This window comes from Anguilla rostrata, chromosome 4, assembly GCF_018555375.3.
Source record: "Anguilla rostrata isolate EN2019 chromosome 4, ASM1855537v3, whole genome shotgun sequence".
NCBI lineage: Eukaryota > Metazoa > Chordata > Actinopteri > Anguilliformes > Anguillidae > Anguilla > Anguilla rostrata.
The window spans coordinates 35,317,675-35,340,634 of record NC_057936.1 but is presented as its reverse complement, the minus strand read 5'-3'; the positions used below and the strand labels follow the sequence as shown (position 1 = coordinate 35,340,634).

The 22,960-nt window shown below is 43.8% G+C and overlaps 1 protein-coding gene and 1 long non-coding RNA gene across 2 annotated transcripts; both read left to right on the top strand.

Annotated features, from left to right (window-relative positions):
• The first annotated feature begins 1,506 nt into the window (after positions 1 to 1,506).
• Positions 1,507 to 21,774, top strand: mtpap (mitochondrial poly(A) polymerase). Its single transcript, XM_064332400.1, has 9 exons — positions 1,507 to 1,732; positions 2,245 to 2,411; positions 3,645 to 3,875; positions 4,733 to 4,957; positions 13,996 to 14,207; positions 16,244 to 16,470; positions 18,128 to 18,220; positions 18,323 to 18,396; positions 20,968 to 21,774. Exons 1-9 carry the CDS (start codon positions 1,588 to 1,590, stop codon positions 21,307 to 21,309), a joined length of 1,716 nt encoding a protein of 571 aa, XP_064188470.1. The 5' UTR covers positions 1,507 to 1,587; the 3' UTR covers positions 21,310 to 21,774.
• Positions 4,966 to 9,477, top strand: LOC135253298 (uncharacterized). Its single transcript, XR_010329579.1, has 2 exons — positions 4,966 to 5,917; positions 9,107 to 9,477. It is a non-coding gene; the product is annotated as an uncharacterized LOC135253298 (long non-coding RNA).
• Positions 21,775 to 22,960: the final 1,186 nt, after the last annotated feature.

Here is a 22,960-nt window from a genome sequence, read left to right as displayed (position 1 = left end):
ATTAGCCAGAGGCTATGTGGCATAGGGTTGTTAGTGCACAATGTCCAGTGCTAATTCAACTCTAAATAGATACCATTTGGACCCACATTCCAGAGTGAGACCAAAAGTCATCTGTTAAGACTTGAATTAACAATGGACATGTACTGCGTTCGACCCTTCACTACATTGATATGATGTCAAAGATATCAAATAAACATGATAGAAAATGTTGTGGTTTAACTAAACAGTGTATTCCTCTCCACTGCTAGTATACTGTAGGTGAATGGTCCATATCAGGCTCTGCTGCCTCCCCTGGACATGTTGTCTCAATGATATGGGGGTGTTTCGAAAACCTTGGACCCTTCACTCTTCAGATATGGTGCCACTTTTATCAAATAAGTGTCATAGAAAATGTGGCTGGGGTTTGAACATGCAGTACATAGGTGAATTTCATTCAATTAAATCCAAATTGCTTTCTGATAGCATAACATATATCATGCTCTGCAGCCTTCTCTGGACATGTTGTCTCAATGATATGGAGGTGTTTTGAAAACCTTGGATCCTCCACTCTTCAGATATGGTGTCACTTATACTGGTCATATTTTCCACTGTATGGATTCTTAATTGGGATTTAATTGAATTAAATTTGCCTATACCCTGCATGTTCAAACCCCAGCCACATTTTCCACAATGCTTATTTGATTTAAGTGTACTGCATGCTTATACCCCAGCCATGATATACTGTGTGTGATGTTTTCACCTTTAAAAACATGTGTTAATACTGTCATATTCTCCTTGCCATACTACTGCTATATCATACATTTTCCACATTTTCATACTTATTTTAGTTGATGTTACAAGGTAGCACAGAATGTTGAAGTGATGCATTTTAAATTACTCTAATTCTTCCCTTACAATTCAGTTAAACTCATGTACTGATGTAATGTTGTATTGGATATTTCAATAATAATTAAAAGTAATGGGAGTATTTTATCTTTAATTCTCCATTTAAAATTTTGCCTTTTAAGTGTTAAAAATGTAGGGGAAAAAATAGAAAAAAGGAAGACGTTTGTTTGTAATTAATATTAGTGTGGTTCTAGCTGAAAATGAATAGTTTTGCAACGTCTATGTTTAAAATCGAAGTTTTTTAAATGTTGTACAAATAGAAAACGAATAGTTCATATTTTAGGACAAAGTACAGTTCGATTTTTCCTTAATTAATTCCATTTTGTTGAACGTATAGTGGTTTTATCTTCGGGACTATTATTTTGAGATTTTCAGACCCGCGCGAAAGTCCTTACTGTCGCTAGCTTCACACTGCTAGTTAAACAAGCACAACTAGCTACAAACAGAGATTTTGCCCATGCCATCGATTACAACATTACTTTTTAAATGACCGACATTACCCCGTGTGGTAGGTACATAAATGAAAACAGAAGACATTTAATAGAATAATTATTATCAGCATTACTACTTTTACCAATTGAATATATATGACAGAACACAGGACACATTAAACAATAATTTTGTAATCTCACCTCTTATGACACCACTCGCTTGCTGTAGAGACAGAAGATACATGCGCAATACTGTCTATCGAACACAACAATGGCGGCCTCCATACAGATGCGCAGGTTATACACGAGTGGACGGGGAACGTTTTTCAGAAGTTTACATAAAAATGATTTTTGTTTCCGGAGAAAAATTGCTTCGAAAACAGTTGCTGCAAAAATACAACTGTCAGCCAAAAAAGGTGAATGTGATATGCCGAGCCAATACAGGACATTACCATGACTTGTATAGCTGAGCTGCTATATGAATGCCTTTTGGGCTAGCTAACGTTATTGGATAGAAACTCTTGGCTAACTAGAGTGTTTTGAAGGGTTGCTTGCACTTTTAATTGTCAAGATTTTCGATTTATCCCACGACTTGCTAACGTAGTGTATGCACAAGTTATCCAAGCACTTCTTTTTCTGGGTACATTTTCGTAGGTTCGCTCAGCATTTGCCTTTATAACCATGACTTACAATGAATTACTTTATGCAGTGCTACGTTTGGCGAGTTAAGTAGAGCAATCGCTGAACTCGCCAAATTGTTTCGTGAAGAAATCACAGACGCTTCCATTCAGGTGTGAGTCGAAGATATATGTTGTTTAAATGCCGACTAATGCCTCCAAACAGCCTGTTCCTAACTTCGTTTGAACGGCTGCCTTGCTACATCGCTGTGCTAAACTTGCGGTGTACATGTTATATTTTGTCTTTTTAGAAGCTAAGGATGAAAGAAAATCTTTTTCCACACTTCAAGAAGAGAGACGCGAACAGGCAGAGAGATCTGTGCTGATCAGCTGTCCGCCAAATATCAGTGAGACGAAGTTTCTGAAACACATGTCCAGACATGGAAATATAAACAACTGTTTCTTTTACGAAAGTTTCGTAAGTATTGACTGTACTGTACTAACCGTACTAACGATGTTATTCATGACAAATCACACTGCCCACACTGTTTGTTGTTATATTAACTTGGATAGCCGTTTACGCACAACTTGGAAAAATCCCATTCTGTACTACCCTGACTTCCTCCTAATGAATCCACACCAAACTGTAGATTCCAAATTTCTGGAGTCAACCCCAGGCATTTAGCAAGTAGTGACCTCCACAATTACTGGCACGCTTGATGAAAATCAGCGAATGAAAAACAGAGGTTTTAAAATGATTGACATCCGTAAATATTTAAAAAATTAAATCAAAATTAAAAGCTACATTAGAATTCTTAAGTTCGTCGCAGATTTACGAAACTGTTTTGTGGCCGACCATTACTTTGTGTTTTTGTAGGATATAATGAGGTAACAAACGTCATTGAAGCTGTGATCAGAACACTCCCTGTTTTGGGGTGCATAGAAGGAAGACTGCCCCATGCCTACTGTTAAATGTGGTGGTGGATCTGTGGTTCTTTGCAGTTTTTGCTGCCAATAGTCCAGGGGCTCTTGTTAAGATCAGTGTCATAATGAATTCTCCCAAGTACCAGGGGATTTAGTCAAAAATGTGGTTTGCTCTGCCAGGAGGCTGATACTTGGCTGTCAGTGGACCTTCTAATAAGATAATGACCCCTGATAAACTTCAAAATAACCACAGAAATGGTTCTGGGTAACACAAAAAAAAAAAAACAGAATCAGTTGTGCACTGTCCATCTGAATCTCAACACGTAGAGAGAGAGAAGGGACCAGAGGAACCTTATCAAACAGGAAAAGGTCATCCTGGATTGGGAAGGCTGCGCCAAGTACTAATCATAGGATTGCCAATAATTGTGAATCCTGATTTTTTAAAATGAATAATTTGAAAAATGTGTTATTTTAGTTGAATCATTAATAAAGCACAATATTTTATACTTGTGGGGTAGTATATCTCAGTAATGGTATTTGCTTTTACCTTATTGTGCATCTTTATCAAGCATGTCAATAATTTAGGACCTGGCTGTCCCTCCTAGTCAGAAATATGCTTTTGAGGAGTATATACACATTGTGTTAAAATGTCAACATTTATACAGTGATGCAGTGGAATATAAATATGGCATTTTTTCAAATACAGGTCAGTGTCATGGATTCATCAGTTCAGGTTGTACTCCATGCTGTGGAAGTTGACCATTGTTCCTTTTCGTGTTTCTTGTAGGGCATATATGCGGTGGTGGAGTTTTCTGAGAAAGAGAGTATCGCCTCACTTCGGGAGGCGACCAGCATTCCCAGCATTCAACACGAGACGGCTGTGCCTTTCAAAACCAGACTGCTTTCGGTGAAAGCAAACAACTTCAGTCTGCCCAGCTCCCAGCCGTCTGTGCAGTGCCTGAAGCAAACCCCCATTGGCATTAAGGAGCTGATTCTGAAGCTGTCACGAGAGGATAGTGTAAGTGCTTTGTCATGACTGCTCATTTTTATCGTATTCATGGGATTACGTAAGTGTAACAATGCTAACAATTGTTCAAAAGTGGTATGCTTTCGTGGATCTTTGTTTTCTTTAGAAAGATTCTGTTTTATGTGCAGTGTGATTTTATTGACAAAGAAATCATTTGAAATGCACATAACTAGTTTGTTACGTCCCCAGCCTCTGCTTGCCTGGGTAGTGCAGGTGGAGGTAATACCTAATTGCTTAATTTCTTGATTGCCTCCTCCTGCCTGTGGCCCAATATAAGCCCTACAGTATGAGGCTGGGGAGATCTTCTTCGGTGTTTCTTTTGTGTGGTTTGTGTTTGGTAGGTTTTTGTGAAGACTCTTTTATTTTGTGAACTTTGTGGGTTTTTGTTTGGTTTAGTTTGTGTTTTAGATTAATAAATGTCTGAGTTTGTGTTTTTAGATCAGTTTCTGTATGTTTTTGGTGCATTTGGACTTTGTTTGTTGCGGCCCTTCGAGCCGGCCGTAACATAATGGGGGCTCGTCTGGGATTTGAACCCAGGACCTCTCGCAGCCGAAGCGAGAATCATACCCCCAGACACACACAGTTAAAGGAAAGATCCTTGGATTACTGTATACCAGGCTTGAAAGTCTTGCAGGATGTTTAGAGTGTTGGCAAAATTACATGCCTAGATCTATTGTTTTCTATCTTTGGCTGCCTTTATTCTAAGAAGTTTCCGGATGCAAAATGTAACGAATGGTTTTACTATTGTATAGAGCACACAATGTTTAATATCATTCAGCAGAGTAAATTTTATGTTGTATTGCCAAAGATTCAATAATATCAATTTTTTCCCACTTTTTTTATATCAGATAGACCAACAATTATATTCTCTTATGGAAGAGTACCAGCTGACTGAAGAGAACATTTGCCTGCGCTTCCTCGTCTGTTCCTTACTCAAAGACATTGCCGCTGCGTATTTCCCAGAATGCATCATAAGGCCATTCGGCTCCTCAGTCAACGGTTTCGGGAAGCTTGGTTGCGATCTGGATATGTTTTTGGATCTTGATGCTATCAGTGGAAGGAATATAAAGCAGGTAATATCTCTTGATTTTCCTATTCTTTATTTGCCAGTATTGGTAATGCCAATATAGTGGTGGTATGACAAATACCAACAATGTTATTAAAATGCAATGTGGGGTTTATTATTTACCCCTCAAACGTTTTCTTTATTGTTTAGAATGATGGAACAAGTTCTGGGTTAGCTGAATGTAATGGGCGGCTCTTGTCATAGTAACACACAAGCTAACATCTGAAGGTGGTGATGTCATTCAGGATGTTTCATAAGGTGTTCATAATGATTCCTGTTGTGCATATTGTGTGAATATTGTCGTGACTTAGGCTATAGGTGACACAAGGATGCATAATCAGTAAACATTCAGTGTTCATTTTATTTTGTAGTAACATGGCAACTTCTCCATTTATTGATAGTGTTTTCCCCATAATTACTGCAATTTTTACAACACTATTACATTATGGACTAAGATTTATTTATTTTGTCTTTGTGTGTGGGTGGGTGGGTGGGTTGGAGTTAAATTATCTAAATAAAATATGATGCTTTTATGGCTTGAGGATGAGTAGGAATACATTGTTTGCAAATGTAATATCACAGTCATTTCCGAAGAGAGTTCAAACAGAATCCGTTTTGGTCTAATGAGGCTTTATCAGTGTTTGCATGAGCAATGCAGGAGACAAACCAATGTGATCCATTTGTGGGCAATGTCATTAACTTTGTTTTGCAAGGATAGAATCTGTAATCATCTGTAATTTTGATATGTAATTCAGTGTTTACTTGGCAGGTCGGTAAATGGCTCATTTAGATAAGCTGTGTTCACCTGTGTTCACACAGCGCAGATGTCTCTCCATCTCTGTCAAACTCTGTCTGCCAGAATGCCGCCCACGGGCCCCGGGTGTTTTCTCTTTTTATTAACTGAATTCACACAGGAATTCCCCCAATTCCTGACTATCTACTAAAGCCTTACAGCAACTTCCTTAAAGTAATAATCTCAAGGTTTTCATTAAAATAAATGTCTGTTAAGTCACTATCTATTGCTGAATTAGGTAACACAATGGTGATTGAGCCTGTTAATAATATTAATAATAAAAATTAATATAATATTATAATTTTTGATTAAAGAACTGTGTGTCTGTGGCGACATTCTCAGGAAAAAATCACAAGCAGCGCATAGATAGTGACGCGTTTTCCATCACCCATCAGTGGTTGGTCTGCCAGAGAGGGTAGGCGGAGCTAACGCAACAGGCTTGCTCTTCAACTCACTTGTGTGTGAGCGGCGTACTATTTTTTCCGGTGTCTGATAGCGTTAAAGGTGGTGGGGTTATGGAACCCTAATAAGTTTTTGTGTAACATGAGAGGTCATCATTTGTTGATGTAGATTTCGTATTACATTTTATGACAATGTAACGTTACTAAATTACATAGCTATTTGCACAGCTAACGCTAGCTACCGGACCATGTCAATAAAGGCAACATTAGTTTAGACAACGTTGCGCACAGTATCCATCTCTCATATCAGGTAACGTTGTGTTAGCTAGCTAGCTAATGTAATTAACACAATCTAATGTCAGCTAACAATTAGAAAAAACACTAGCTAACGACCTCGCAAACCGTCTCTCGAATGCAATGCTACCTTGTTGCAGCATTGCAATGTAGCTAACTAAAGGCCAGTTCAGATCAATGATTCGCAACGAGACTGGATGCAACTTGCAAAATAAGGAACTGGGCTTGTAACCGAAAGGTCGCAGGTTCGATTCCCGGGTAGGACACTTCCGTTGTACCCTTGAGCAAGGTACTTAACCGAAATTGCTTCAGTATATATCCAGCTGTATAAATGGATACTATGTAAAATGCTATGTAAAAGTTGTGTAAGTCGCTCTGGATAAGAGCGTCTGCTAAATGCCTGTAATGTAATGTAATGTAACGTCTGATTGTAAACGTTCTAAAACTGCACTTGGCGATTTGACAAGGTGGGTCTTTTGAGACCCTAGGCAACGGCTACAGAGGCTCTGCAACTAACCAGTTCACACCGCTGCAATTTTCTCTGCAACATTCTAAAACCGTTTCGTCTCGTTGCAAATCATTGATCTTAACTGGCCTTAATGTTACCGTTATTTACATTGCCATCAAGTTCATCAATATATAAGCCGGGGTATAGGTGGAGCAGAGCCGGGTCTGATTTCTGTGTAAAGATGTCAAGCCGGAGAAAACTAAATAAAAGAATACGGCAGTATGGATTAGCGTTGTTATTATTACGCTTCCTCATATGTTCCTTCAGCCTTGATGCCCTTTTTTGATGAAATCTCCTTTGTTTTTGTTTTATTCTTATTCTGATTGCTAATGTAACACCCAGCTCAGCTTTATTCTCGAACAGTTTAGCTAGCAAAACCAGAAACAAGGCAGTTGTTTCAAAAATATCACACAACAATCATTCACGATGATGATGCACGAGATACATAATTGCACGAGCCTCAGCGAATCCCGCAAATTCTTCTCTGCAGTGTAAAGATGTTCATACCGAGCAAAAGGTGGATAAAGAACGCTTGTGGAAATTGATCATCACTAATTCTACCCCAGGTCTGCTACAGCATTTTAACCCGGCTCGGCAGTGTATTACATTACATTACAGGCATTTGGCAGACGCTCTTATCCAGAGCGACGTACAACAAAGTGTATAACCATAACCAGGAACAAGTATGACGAAACCCCTAGAGAGAAGTACTGGTCCAAGTGCAGGGAACAACCGCATAGTTCAACTTGGACCCTGATGGTTAAACTGATTAACACTAACAACGAGAACGGCAACAACGCAATCTATGGAAAAAATACAAGTAGTCGTTAAGACAGTTAATGCACCTAAGTCACCTACGAAACAGCTGCCTAGTTACAACCCTAAGCTTAGTCATTTACAGGGGGGAAGGCAGGGATGGGGAGAGGTGCAGCCTGAAGAGGTGAGTCTTTAGTCGTCGTTTGAAATTGGTCAGTGTCTCAGCTGTTCTGACCTCCAGAGGGAGGTCATTCCACCATCGTGGGGCTAGAACAGACAGGAGACGTGTTCTGGAAGTGCAGGTGCGAAGAGGGGGAGGTGCTAGGTGTCCTGAGGTAGCAGAACGGAGGGATCTGGCTGGCATGTAGGGTTTGAATATCTTGTGGAGGTATGCTGGGGCTGATCCCTTGACTGCCTGGTATGCTAGGACCAATGTTTTAAATTTGATGCGAGCTATAACAGGCAGCCAGTGGAGGGTAGTGAGTAGGGGAGTTACGTGGGAGTGTCTGGGGAGGTTGAAGACCAGACGAGCCGCAGCATTCTGAATGAGTTGCAGGGGTCTGGTGGCAGATGCCGGTAGTCCAGCCAGAAGAGAATTGCAGTAGTCCAGGAGGGATAGAACCATTGTTTGGACCAGGAGCTGGGTTGAGTAGGTGGTGAGAAAGGGGCGGATTCTGCGGATGTTGTACAGGAAAAATCTGCATGCCCGGCTTACTGCTGCAATGTTCTTGGAGAGGGACAGCCTGTTGTCCATCACCACTCCGAGATTCTTGGCGCAGGGTGATGATGTCACTATGGTGTCCCCTAGGGAAATGGAAAGGTCGAGGAGGGGAGAGGATAGAGCAGGAATAAAGATTAGCTCCGTCTTTCCCGGGTTGAGCTTCAGGTGGTGATTGTCCATCCAGCTCTGAATGTCCCTCAGGCAAGCGGAGATGCGGGCAGGGACCTGTGTGTCCGATGGGGAGAAGGAGAGAAAGAGTTGCGTGTCGTCGGCATAGGAGTGATAGGACAAGCCATGGGCAGATATTACAGGGCCAAGGGATCTGGTGTACAAGGAGAAGAGAAGGGGACCGAGGACTGAGCCCTGGGGAACTCCGGTGGCGAGGGGACGGGGTGGTGATACCTTTAATGTTGTAAAGACAGCTTAAGTTAGCCTAATGTTAGACAATGAATGAGTATGTACATAACGTTACTTGTATAACAACCATTTTTTATTCAGTAAATAAGTGTAATAGTTGGCGTGGCCCAGGTGCCAACTGACTGACGTCACACAGGCGACCCTGGTTGGATCCGGTTGGATCTATGGGAAGTGAGGTCCAAAAACACACCTGCAATTACCGCTTCTCGCCATTGGTACCACCAAAGAGAAAACAAAACTGAAACCTTCGAGATTGTACCTTTAAGGATTCACGCTCTCGATAAAGTTGAGCAAAAAAAGGGTTTTTAAAATAAACAATAAATGTAATGAGCTGTGTTGTGTACTGAACATGGCAAAATTATACACCGATCAGCCACAACATTAAAACCACCTACCTAATATTGTGTAGGTCCCCCTCGTGCCACCAAACAGCTCTGACCCGTCGAGGCATGGACTCCACCTCTGAAGGTGTCCTCTGGTATATTTGGATTTCTGTATATATTTGTATCTACTGTATATTTATAGCTGAAATTTTGTATCTACTGTAAATTTGTATCTGATTCTGTTACTTTGATTGTCTTTGATGCTACAACAGTAACAAATTCCCCTCGGGGATCAATAAAGTACACTACTACTACTTATTACATTATTGGTTTTTATTACATAAAAAATTTGAAATGGATTACATTATTGGGAGTTATTACACTATTGGTTTATTAATTTATTAGTTGCTACAGGGATATAAAAATCTAAGATATTGTTAGTGGGTGAATTATTTCCACATGATTTTAAAAACTCTCGACGGGTCAGAGCTGTTTTGGTGGCACGAGGGGGACCTACACAATATTAGGCAGGTGGTTTTAATGTTGTGGCTGATCAGTGTATATTCAATCTAATATTTAATCTGAAGTGCTCAGAGAGAAAAACAATTTTTATTATTTAACACGATATACATTACTTTTTCCAAAATGGTATGCATCATAATTATGTACGCCTATAATTATTTAAAATAAAACCCAACTAAAATAAATTATACCCTATTTGTTAAGTTCATTTGAATCTTGGGGAACTGTTTTCTGGCCTCCCATGGCTTCCTTTTTCACTGGGGTATGAAAATGAGGTAACACACATGCCACATCCATGTGTCATCCATCATGGGGAAAGGCCGAAAACTGAGAAGAAAAAAATACAAAGGGCTGTTGACCTTCGCAAGTCAGGAGGTGGTTGCAAACAAGTACAAAAAACTAAAGGTATCACTTTCCACTATAAATAATAAATGAGAAGTTTAAAACTACTGGAACAGTGAGCCAAATGATTTAGGTGGTGAAAACAAGGGTCACAGGAGATCTGCAAAACTGGGTTACATTTTGAAGGACGCATATGTCCTTCAACATGTATGAAAAAAAACACTGTACCTACGATGAAATATGGTGGTGGATCTTATAAATTATGAAGTTGTTCTGCACCTACTGGTCCCAGGAGTCATTTTAAAGTCTGTGGGATTATGAACTTAAGTAAGTAATGAGACCTTTTCGCCAAAAACCTGGTATCCCCTAGGAAGCTCGAACTTGACTGCAAATGGATCTTTCCACCCGACAGTGCTGCTAATCATACCTAAAAATCAACCCGTTAAGTGACCACAAAATTACCGTTTTCTAATGGCTACCTCGTTTCTAGCCTTGAACTTGACCAGAAATCTGTGGTGTGAGCTGGACAGGGCAGTACACAAGCATAAATTGGAGAATCTGATGGATCTTGAGATGCAGTATTGATCAATGAAAAAGTGAAACTTCCAATATTTTCACCAATCTCATAAAATACTATGGAGGACCTTTCACAAGTGTTGTTATTGCAAAGGGAGGGTCCACAAAATTCTGAAAACAAGTGTGAATATAGCCGCGTTTCCACCAAAAGTACCCAGAACTTTTAGTCCCAGGAACTACTTTTCAAGGAACTAAAAGGTTCTTTCAGCCCATTGTTGTCTGCGTTTCCACCGCGGTCTAAAGTCCCGCGAAGATTAGGCAAATTAGCCCACTGACGTCGGTCCATCTGTCCTATGATTTCTTCTGTAACCCCATGCTACCACCGAAGTAGCCTACATTATTTTCTAATAACCGGGACAGCCCGGAGGGGTTTATTCCACTTATATACAACGGGTTGCCAACAATGACTATATATGGTTACTTTTGTATTTATTGATTTTTATCGCTGTAATCACCTGGAATTGAAATATTCTTCTGCAGCCGTTTGGGCATATTTTACCGTTGTCAAGCAAAACTGTCATTGGTAGTTGAACTTGGACCGTTGTTATGCAACAAATAGGATATAACAGGCCAATAGTCAGATTGTAACTGTTTTATATATCCTCTCAAACACATTCATTATGTTTTTATGCGAACATTCACTTTCATGTCTTGACATCCGAGGTGACAGAATGCATTCACATTACCAATATAACTGGCAACAATAGCAGAAAACATGCACACGTTGTAAACAATGTGCTGTTTGATTACTTTCTCATTGTCAATTCCATATAGGCTAAAAGGCAAAATGACAAGAATAGAACGAAAACTCGGACTTGCATGAAAATTTAAATTAGCAGTGGTACAGCCACCGTTTGCTTTCCTTCGAAGTTACTGCTAACCGAGCAGCAAAGTGCCCTCCAGATGCGAACCATGCACCATAAATTAGTCCATAGTCTCCCTGGTCTTTTTGTGGAATTGAAGAATGGCAGAGTAAAATTACGGTAGTCTGAAAAAGCTAAAGGGACGATTACTGGAATTAACCTGTTATTTTACCCTGACAAAAAGTGCGGAAGGTGATTTCCAGTTTGCTTTTACTGTATCACCAATGTGAATTACACAGAACTACCGCATACCTCACATAACTATCAAAAGTTTTGAGTCAATTACAACTGGCTAACAAAGAAAATCCGGAAGAAAATATTCAGCAACCGAATTAATCCGTTTGAATGTTTTGGTACGTAATAAGCTGTCCCAGCACGAATGCTTAGCATTTTATAAAACGAATACTAAAGCAAGAAAAGAACTGAAGAGCACACGTTATAATTCCAAGACGTTGGCAGGCTATAACCAAAACTAGGCTACCGCATAACATACAAGTTTGATTTGAAGTTATTATGAAAATAAATCGGTTTGCGGCTGCAGATTTGTAAACATGGCGGTTGAAATAAAACAAATAACACTGCAGGTAGTCGACCAATCAGAAATTTTCCGCGCTTGCGCCCCCCCCCCCCCCCAAAGGTTCCGGTATTTTTGGAAAGTACTACCCCCCCGAGCAGGAACTTTTTTGGGGGTAAAATAAAGCCCCCGGAACTAAATTCCTGCGGTGGAAACGCACTGAGTTCCTCAAAAGGTTCCTAGTTCCGGGGTAAAGTTCCTGCGGTGGAAACGCGGCTTATTTGGGACCTATTTTGAGAAATACATTTACAAAAGTGTTCATTTGGTTGATTCCATCAAATCATTATTAAAGTAGAATCTTTCCACTTTCCAAAATGTAAAAATACTTATTTTATTTTATACAATTTTTTGTTCATCTTTAATATAGTGTGTGGAACGATTATTTATGCTTTGTTGACAATGGAAAGAATCACTGCTTTGTTTCAGATTCGTTGTAATTGTAGTTCATGCCGATGGCAAAATTTAGGCTATAGCTACGTTGTTCTGTCGTTTTCAAGGGAGGTTACCCTTCATGCTCGTAGTGCATTGGTGCTTCCTCCTACTCATTCATCTGTGAATAGAGCACGTTGTCACTGGAGAGAAGTATATATCAGACCATTGATAAGTCCATGCCAATGTAATTATTTATTTTTCAAAGGACTATTAATTTACCGTGGTATTTGTCCAACTCTTTTTCATTGAGTTTCAGACATCCATTGTTTAGGCTATGTGTACGTGTAAGAGAAACCATCAGGCACCGTGAGAATTGCCGCAGGTGCTGGCATGTTTCCTTGTAGTTTGAACTTCCTGCTTTTTGTTAAGTACATTGCTTGCGTGTTCCCTCTGCATCACATGTCAGTATGTTGAAACATACTGACATGCACAGATTTAATTTTTAGGCACTGATTCTTTGTTGTAGATTTTTAGGAGAAAATTTGAATTGCTGTGCGTGCGTATCACTGAAATAAGCACTTCTACTGACTAAACGGAGCATAGTCAATTTTACTAACCTCAGCTAACACAAATGTCCTAACATTGACAATATCATGCACTCCACTGGGAACATTCTGTGCTAGCTGGGATGTAATTCTGTTCAGGTGAGGTGTTGTGCAGCTTCAAGATCAGAACCACTTTCATGAACCCTTTCACAATATAATATCTAATATACACTACATGGCCAAAACTGTGTGGACATCTGACATCCAAAATTATGGGCAGTAATATAGAGTTGGTCCACCCTTTGCTATAACAACCTCCATTATTCTGGGAAGGCTTTATACTAAATGTTGGCGCATTGCTGCAGGGATTTGCTTCCACTCAGCCAGGACATTAGTGAGGTCGGGCAATGATTGGGCGACTAGGTCTGGCTCACATTTAGCTTTCCAGTTGATCCAAAAGGTGTTGGATGGGGTTGAGGTCAGAACTATGTTGGCCAGTCAATTCTTCCACACCGTTCTTGAAAAAAACATTTCTATATGGACCTTGCTGTGTGCCTGGGGGCATTGTCACATTGAAACCGTAAAGGGCCTTCCCCAAACAGTTTGGGAAGAACATAATTATCTAGAATGTGATTGCATGTTGTCTCATTAAGATTTGCCTTCACTGGAACTAAGGGGGCTTTACCCAACCCATGAAAAACAGTCCCAGATCAAAGGGTGTCCAGATACTTTTGATCATATAGTGTATGTGAAGCAAGCCTAACTGAATCCTAAAGGTAGTCCAGTTCCCTTTTTGAAGCTGAGGTTCAGAAGTTGAATTGCAGCCATGCCCTGTATGGTCTAAGCATGGACAGAACCCTCTGTCCACACAACCACATGGAATGACTTCCAACAAGAGACGCGGTTGCCTTGTCTAGGTAAATGGGGACTTTCGGGGTATGATGTCACTGTCCTAAGCGGGCCCTCTCACCTCTGAAGCCTTGCTGTAGGGCGTCAGCATTGAAAGCTGTGTGTGTGCGTGTGCGCTCTGAACCACAGGCGGGGGGCGGGCTCTCGCTGGAGTACCAGCTGAAGAAGACCGCCTCGGAGCGGGCTGCCACCCAGAGCATCCTGTCCGTCATCGGGGAGTGCGTGGACCAGTTCGGGCCCGGCTGCGTCGGGGTGCAGAAGATCCTCAACGCCCGCTGCCCCCTGGTGCGCTTCGCCCACCAGCCCTCGGGCTTCCAGTGCGACCTCACCGCCAACAACAGGTACCGGAGCCCCCTCTGCCCGTGCCAGCTTGAGCTGGGGCCTTGGGTTGAACCCCTGTTTTTCTCAGCCGAGTTTGCGTTGAATTTGGCCCTCAGATTCTCAGCACTTAGCACCCTGACTTGACCCCTAAGCTCCTCCACTGATTTTGTGCACTGTCTTTATTTGTTTATTAACCTTCATGCATACAGGGTAGGTTGACTGAGCACAGATGCTCTTTTGCAGCAACGCCCTGTGAATTCCCCCCAGCCCAGCCCCCAGCATTTATTTGTCCTACTTCACTACTTCTGAGATTTCTGAGTGACCTGGTATTAAGATCCACCTCCACTCTGCTTTGCTGTTGCAATGTTGTCTGAAGATAAGTTACCTGCCCACGTAGTCAAATTCTCATTTGTCCTTTTGTAAATATGACGTGCATATGTTGTTGCAGGTGACAGCTCATCGCCTCTTCGATGTAACGCCCACCTGTAGTGGTAAATTTCCCTCACTGTGGCCCTTTGATGTTTGCAGAGATTATCTAGTAAACAGCCACGCCCCTGGGCCGAGGGGAAGTCGAGATCACCATCGCCAGACCCCCTTCGCTTTAATTCGGAAGATCAATTTACTTTGGGAAATTTCACTGCTTTGTCAGTCAGTGAAGATGGCAAGAGGACATACCCTCAGCCAGAGCCGTAGTAGCTGTTCCAGTGTTTATTGGCAGTTCACATTCAGATTGAATTGCTCTCCGGTTTAAATTCATAGAAAAACTACACGTGCCCATTGTGAAAACAGGAGATGCACAAAAGAAACAAAAATGCTGCGTTGGTTCAGATATACCCTGTAGATAATTTGTAAGACATTAAATTGGAAACACTAAAAACATTGACTGGTGCTAGCTTTCAAAGATCAAGTATACAGGTTTGTTTTCAGCTGTTTTTGTGCAGGGTTTATCTTGTGACTGTTGCCAATGGTTATTACTTTCGGCGGTAACTGCAGCATGGTCTTAGCCAGCCCACAGCAAAGGCTGCAAAATAAGGCATGCGGAAAGTTCTCTGTCGAATACATGGGCAAACGAGCACGTAGCGCAGATGCTAATCGGCGGGGTGTTGGTTTTTCCGTCGCTGTGCAGAAACTAGCCTGGCGTGCATGGCGGGCGAGACTGAGAGAGTGACTGGCAGTTTCACTTCCCTATCGTCCCCGGATGCTCAACGGGGGCTCTAAGAATAACCTGAGCGTGTCACAGAGAATGAACTCACTGCACTTGGCGGTTTCTGAGGAAAACGAGAGAGGCCCTTGGTGCCAAAGGGGGGGTTTCTGTTGAACATCACTGAAACAAACAGGCACTTTCTGCAGAACCGGTGCAGTCGGTCAAGGTGACAATAGTGGAGCCGGCTATAGCTGAATTAAACTGCTGGGTGGAAACAGAGGAAAGACTGCCCTCTTGAGGTGAAAATCGTATAACGCCAGATAAAGTCCCTTCTTTTGGTCCATTTGTGCATTTTCCTCTCTTTGCCCAGAAGCTGTTTTAAATTAATTACATGTACCAGTCTGAGATTTTTCCTATGTGAGTGTACAGATGTGTTTCCCCTATTTAATACAGACATTAGCAAGATGTTGGCTCGTGTTCGCTTTTTAAATCCCATGACCTCTTTTCTTTGTCATTGATTTGATTAGTTGTGTTTGATTAGAAGTTTCAAGGCCACTGTTCTACTGCTAGCTTTAACTCTCTGGAATTGAAATGTAATATTTTTTTGCATATAGAAAGAAAATTGTGGAAATGATCAAACGGGTGTCCTGTATGCATGTGAACTGTAAATGAAAATCAAAATGTCTTTCGGCCGGCTCATCCTGATAAGACACTATTTCAGTGTTCTCTGGGAGCATTTTGACTCTTCAATTTATCAGCTAGTTCCAATTTTTCGTTGGTCGCTTAGGAGGAGAAGTGATTGATTCAAGTCTCGGTGTCTGTCGCAGCGCAGCCTACCAAGCAGCCACTCCGCTTCCTGTTTCTCGTGAGCTGGCGCACCGTGCCGTCCTGACAGTCCGCCTGTGTCCACAGGGTGGCGATGAAGAGCTCGGAGCTGCTGTACCTGTACGGCGGGCTGGACAAGCGCGTGCGGGCGATGGTGCTCAGCCTGCGCTGCTGGGCCCGGACGCACGGCCTCACCAGCACCATCCCGGGGGCCTGGCTCACCAACTTCTCCCTCACCGCCATGGTCATCTTCTTCCTGCAGAGGAGGAGCCCGGCCGTGCTGCCCACGCTGGACCAGCTCCGGGACCTCGCAGGTGCCGCCACGGCCGCCACCGCCGCCTCGTGGTCACGCCTGCCCCCCCACTAGCCCTCCCGCTCTTCTGCGCGCAGCCGCGATACGCTCTTTCTCCCAACATCCATCTCTCTCCCAATTTGAGATGTTCACATGTATTTCTTAATGTGTTTGATTGTCTGCCTTTGGAAGACTGTAGACTAGCATGCATGCCCCCCCAGAGATGTGTGTAGCTAGCGGTTGCTACTTTTCACGCTGCAATACACTGCAATAGCTGAGTCACAGAGGCAGCAGGTATCATAGTAACCCAAAGCTCCTTCAAACATTGTGCTAGCACCACAGTAAAGTCACAGTCCCCCCTGGTAAAGACTGCACCCTTTGCCCTCACACGATAAGGTGCCCATATCAGCTGGTGGTCAGGCCTCACTTAAAAGACGCATAATAACCTTATGGTTCTGAGAGCTTGACCCAGTTAACACTGTGATGCTAAGTCTGCCCTACTGCCTGGGATGTGCTTTGTTAAACTAATGGGCTGTTAATACTGCTACTGATGAAGCACGATCTTGTGTTGGTGGAACTTCAGTTGGGGGCACGGTCGTTAATACATCAGTTAAAGCGGGGTGCACAACAAGGGCCTATCTGTTCCAGGATTTTGTGCCAACTTCTACTTTTAAAGAATTAAATCAAATCTGTTTTATTTGCATGGCACTTTGTTTACGTAAAATTGTCACATGGGCTTATTACTGAGTAGTAGAAAAGACTTAATGAATATTAATGAATAGCAAGCACATGTGGTAAAAAGGCTCCCAGTGGGCAGAAACCCCCCAAACAGTGGAGAGAAAAACCTCCCCAATGGGAAGAAATCTCAGGAGATACTCGGCCATAGAGTAGAAGCCCCTCCTCCACTGGTCGGCCTGGCGTAAAACGGCAATAGAATGGGTGTAACAGAAATGTAATATGGGATCTATCACAGCAGTTAAAATGGGTTGAGCAGGTTCATAGCTTGATCTGACAGTTGTATAAGCAGTAGCTACAGCCGCAGACTGCGAGTGTATCCTGAAGATTTTACTGTGCAGGAGTGCAGGAGAGAAGAAGGAGCTGTCATTAATTGGTTGGAACAAAAACCAGCATGCAGACTAGCCCTCCAGGACCGGAGTTGTGCACCCCTGACTTAAAGGGATCAGCCTAGTTGACTTTCTGGAGTTTTGGGTGTTATTGCCCTTTTAGTGTTTTTGATTGGCAGCTTATGTGTGCGATGAAGGGTATTTAGCTGCAGAGGCATAACATTGCTGTAACAGCTGCCTTGTAGCAGCAGGTTGTCAGAGGCTTCTGTAAATATGGAACATAACCTTCATCGCACACTATAACTGTCTGGGCCAATAATAACATGCATTTAAACTGAAATAATACAAGGAAACTCCAGAAAGCTGTCTGTCTAATGCCGGCTAAAACGTGCTAGACCCAATCACACTGCAGGGAAAATGGCTTTCCTTTCTCGGTGCAGGAGAGATGGATCTGATCTGATCACCCTATCAGAAACCTGTGTGGTCGCACTCATTAAGTGTGTTTCTCCTCTCAGCCCCTGCCAAGGGCGTCTGTAAGAGTCCGTTTAGGCCACAGGGCTGAAACGGGTGAAAGTTAAAATCCGTCATTTGACCTCTCTCACCCTCCTGTCCCAGGGCCTGGGGATAAATGCACCATTGAAGGCAATGACTGCACCTTCGTCAGCGACTTCAGCTGGGTGCAGGATCAGAAAAACACAGAAACTTTGGGTGAGAGATTTTTTAAAAATTGATTTATATATGTTCATAGCGGTAATTTAATGAGATGGTTGAACTTTTTAATGGAGCGTTTCCACTTCTTGTGCCGCACAGAGCATCTGCTGCAGGAGTTCTTCGTGTTTTACGGCAACTTCGCCTTCAGCCGGATGTCCATCAACATCAGGAAGGTAAGCGATGGACGGAAAAGCGAGAGAGAGGAGAGAGACGTGCTTTTCCCCAGAACGCCTTTAATTGCAGTCAGTTCTTTTTTAAATATGTGCGTTGAAAATCAGAATCCGTTTCCTAGGCGTGCGAGTCTTTGTTATTCTGCACCGTGAGCGGGGCCCGCCGCTGCGGTTCTCTCGCGTGGGTCCGCCCTGTAGGGGGGCCCTGGTTCGGACGCGGACCTTCCCGCGACTCTCATTACCGCCAGTTAGCGCCGGGAAGCTGCCGACGGCGATCCCCGGGGAGGCGGTTAAGCGGCCACCCTAGCGGCGCGGGGCGTTCGCGCGGCGTTAAAGCTGCTCACAGTTCAGCCGGCCGGGGCGGGCGTCCGCGCGGTATTTCCGCCGGAACGTTCCCCTTGCAGCAGCTTCTGTGGGCCGGCACTGCGAAATCCTCTCTCTCGACCTGGGCGCAATTCTCATTCTACAGCTAGAGGGCGATGTCCAAATATGAGCTGTGTAGGCTGGATAAGCCATTGCTTTTATCTCGTCCTCAGGTCCGTACTGTGCCCAAACTTGGCTTCTAGCGCGCCTGCATTTAAGGGAGGCTCGTAACGGTCTTTAACCCTCTGCTCCCGTCAGGAATGCTGCGACGGCAGCGCCCCAGCAGCCATTTTATCAGCGAAAGTCATGTTGGCTGTTCCACACGTTAACAACTCTATAAATCAAACAGTAATTTAAAAAATACTGAGGAGAACTCCTGAAAAATCATATGTAGTCCACTGTAATTCCTTTTATGAATTTATAAACTCTATCCAATACCCCCTTGGGCTCTTTTTGCTAAACCTGAGTAGATTAGCTTTCCTTGTAGCTTTTGCATTTCTGGACTATATGGGACATGTTGTAGACAGATTTGCAACCTTAGAAAGCAGAGCTCCTTCCTTCTTTTGAATACAGTTAATCTCTTCCTTCCTTAACACGACGCCTACGTGGGATTACTCTTGCGTCTTGGGCAATTAACATTTCAAATAGCCCGTTTTGTAAATGTTGCAGTTTTCTGCCTAATTTTCTCTTCTATAGACTTTATAAATAATTAAAAAAAGATATTATAAAGATTCATACAGGAAAGTGAGGATTCACTTCCTGTTGTCATCGCTATGCAGGCCTGTTGAGCAGTTCCTTCCCTCTGTGTAGTGTCTGTAAGCAGTGTGAACTGGGGCTCACCCCTCAGGCTGAGTCAGCACTCTGTGCTGCAGGGATGGCAGTGGAGAGGAAGCGCTCCTGTTTGTCCCCTGTGCCTGTCAAAGCCCTGGTACCACCGCTCTGTGCGCTGGATGGTTCATGTCCACCTCTGGCCTCCCCTTCACGCAGAATTAAAGGCTTCTAGTATTTGGAATCAAAACGGAGAAGCGAGGACAAATCGGTCTTATTCTCACGCCCATCCTGTCCTGTCCCGTCCTGTCCTTGACCCCCCCACTATTCCCACCGTGACCTCAGCAGCACACTGGACTTGAGTGTGTTATCCAGACTCGGATTCTGATTCTGTTTTTCTCACGTCGGAGCCGTATTACTTACTCAATGGGGCCTTGTTGCAGTCTTCAAAGCCCAATTACAGCAGCATTCCTCCCCGCTTAGCTTCTGGGCCTTGGTGGCGCCCAGAGCTCCAGCCCTCCTTACTCAGACTCGGGGTGCAGGGGAGAGTTATGGGAAAGATTTTCAGCGTAATTACACTTCAGGTCATAATGAATCCTGTGTGAGATATCACACTGACCACAGGACAGGTTTCATTTCTCAAAATTTTTCAGTGAGTTTTACATCACATAGTATGCTAATTTTCATGCAGTTCTATAAAAAAAAACCTACTGCTGAATCCGGTGAGTGCCAGGTACTTATATGGCACCATTTAGCCCGCCATCTGCAGTATGCGCCACGGTTTCTGTGAGAGCCAAACCCAGAGAAGGAAGGGTCGCGGTCACCAGGGGAACCGCAGATCATCAAGTGCAGCGGGCGCGTGCCTCGGCCAGGAGGTGCGGACGCGTGGCGTCCCTGGCGAAGGCGGCGGGGTAGGATGGGGGCTCAGCGCTGTGATTTACGACCGCTCCCTACTGGAGCGTCTCGAAGAGTTCACTCTTCTCCAGCCAGACCGAGGAGAGCGGTGTCCAAACACGCGTCCCAATTCGCAGGAGTACTTAGGTGCATTAACTGTCTTAACTACTACTTGTATTTTTTCCATAGATTGCGTTGTTGCCGTTGTCGTTGTTAGTGTTAATCAGTTTAACCTTCAGGGTCCAAATTGAACTATGCGGTTGTTCCCTGCACTTGGACCGGTACTTCTCTCTAGGGGTTTCGTCATACTTGTTCCTGGTTATGGTTATACACTTTGTTGTACATCGCTTTGGATAAGAGCGTCTGCCAAATGCCTGTAATGTAATGTAATGTAATGAGTAGAAAGAGATCAGGGGAAGGGTGCGTGACTGAGAAAGGTGGAGGTTGGGGCAGCAGGAAGTGGGGGAGGGGGGGCAGGGTGTAACACGGGCGAGAAGTTTGAGAGATGTTGGGGACAGAATATGTTTTTGCGCCCCCTTCTGTGCTCAGGGCAAGGAGCAGAACAAGCCGGACACGTTTCCCCTGCACATCCAGAACCCCTTCGAGCCGTCCCTCAACGTCAGCAAGAACGTGAACGCCACCCAGCTGGAGCGCCTGGTGACCCTGTGCCAGGAGAGCGCCTGGCTGCTGCAGGAGGGCGGGGCCAGCGGGCGGGGCCCCGCCAGGGACTCTCCGTGGGGGATGGCCGCCCTCCTCCTGCCCTCCCTGTCACAGTCGGTCAGGACCAAGGGCAGGAAGAGGAAGGCCAGGGAGCCGGCCAGCGAGAGGATCAAGAGCCTGCTGGACTCCCTGAAGAGCGGCAAAAACGGCTCTTCCACCAAACCCCACTAGAGGGCGTCGTTCTGCGGCAGGGACCCACGGACTTAGCTTACCGAAGGGGGAGTTCCTCCTGACGGGGCACAGGGGGGAACAAAGCTTTCCGAAAAGAACAGAGCGCTCTGTGCCAAGCGCTGTATCCTGCTGCTGCAAACAAGGACGAGTACTGTGCTTTCCCTTACCTCACTGATGTGTAAAGATGGCCGTACATAGAAATACTACATTCAAACATCACATGGCAGGCAACATCTTTTTTTGTTTAGTTTTAAGTTTTGTTCTGCAGTTTTCTTACCCCATGTGTGTTTATACAAAATGTACCCCAAAATTGACATTTTTAACTGTATTAACCATCCATTCAAACTCCTGAACATGCTTTTACCATACAAGTAAAACACCTTTGAGTTCAGTTTTTTTATTTTTTATTATTGAATGGTTTAGAGCTGATTGCCGTTCTCAGATTAATATAAACTTTTCCTCTTGCCTCTGTCTCTTTGTTAAACTTGATTAAGCTCTTTAAAAGTTGGAAAACGTTGGTCCCATGCCGGAGCAAGTGAGTTTAAGGCATGAGTCCATAGCTTTTCCTTCAACCAAGCAATTACACACCTGATTCTACTAATCAAGGTCTTTAGCAAAGACACTAGTGGTTGATCAGTAGAACCAGGTGTGTACAGTAACTGCTTGGTTGGACCAAAAGCCTGCACCCACCCATGCCCGTTCTGGATAAGATTGAGGGCTTGTGGTTTAAGGGCGTTCTGCGGTGCTTTCAGAATGTCTTCGCTCCCCCTGTTTAGCGCCCGTGTGGAGTACAGCCCGAGTGACGGACGCGACCTTTCCAGACCCACGGAACAGCTGACACATTCGGTACACGCAAGAGGACGTTCCCTCTCGGCACCAGGCCGAATTTCGGCTGGGGTTCACCGCTTCAGAGATCTCATTCCATTTAGAACAAACGAAGAACCCTCTTTGTGCCAGTTGCATTTATTTGGTTAGGCTCCAGGGTGCGTTTGATGCCAGTGCGACTGACTGATTGATGGGGCAGCGTGGCTCGTAAAGGACCGCGTACGCCGCGCGGGGGATGATTTCCGACGCGGGGAGAGGGGGCCGGTCTCTGTGGCCTTTTTATCTGGATGTTGAGTGCATACCGGACAGCCGTTTTTCAGCTCAGCCCAAGGCAGGGTGAGGGAGAAGGCCGTTTTACAACAGTGATTCAGCGGCCACAGGAAGAGTGACGGGGGCCGCTACGTTCTCTCGGTTACTGCAGGCGTGGGGAAAGAATGAAGAGTAAATTGACTCATTTTACTGGAATTTTTCTGAGAAAGTATTATATGTATGCAGTTGAGGCCAAAAGTTCACACACCTAGGCTAAAGCTATTCAAACTCAGTTTTTCACAACTCTGCACTTTTCATGTTACCATACATTTCTTTTGGCAAGTGAATTAGGGCATCTACTTTGTCCACATCAGAGGTCATTTTAAAACAATCGATTAGAAGCAGATTTATTTTCGCTTTGATTGACTATATCAGAATTCCAGTGGGACAAAAATTCACATACACCAAGTTGATTGTCTCTTTAAACAGTCTGGAAGATTCCAAATATTGATGTAATGACTTTTTAGAAGCTTGTATTTAAGGGCTTACCTTTAGGGCCACTGTCTTTTTGCCCTTG

Excerpts from the sequence above, each read along its gene's own strand:
- mtpap (XM_064332400.1), top strand. The coding sequence starts at position 1,588 with ATGGCGGCCTCCATACAGATGCGCAGGTTATACACGAGTGGACGGGGA. Across the intron at positions 1,733-2,244 it reads ACAACTGTCAGCCAAAAAAG|AAGCTAAGGATGAAAGAAAA; the intron begins GTGAATGTGATA and ends TTGTCTTTTTAG. Across the intron at positions 2,412-3,644 it reads GTTTCTTTTACGAAAGTTTC|GGCATATATGCGGTGGTGGA; the intron begins GTAAGTATTGAC and ends TGTTTCTTGTAG.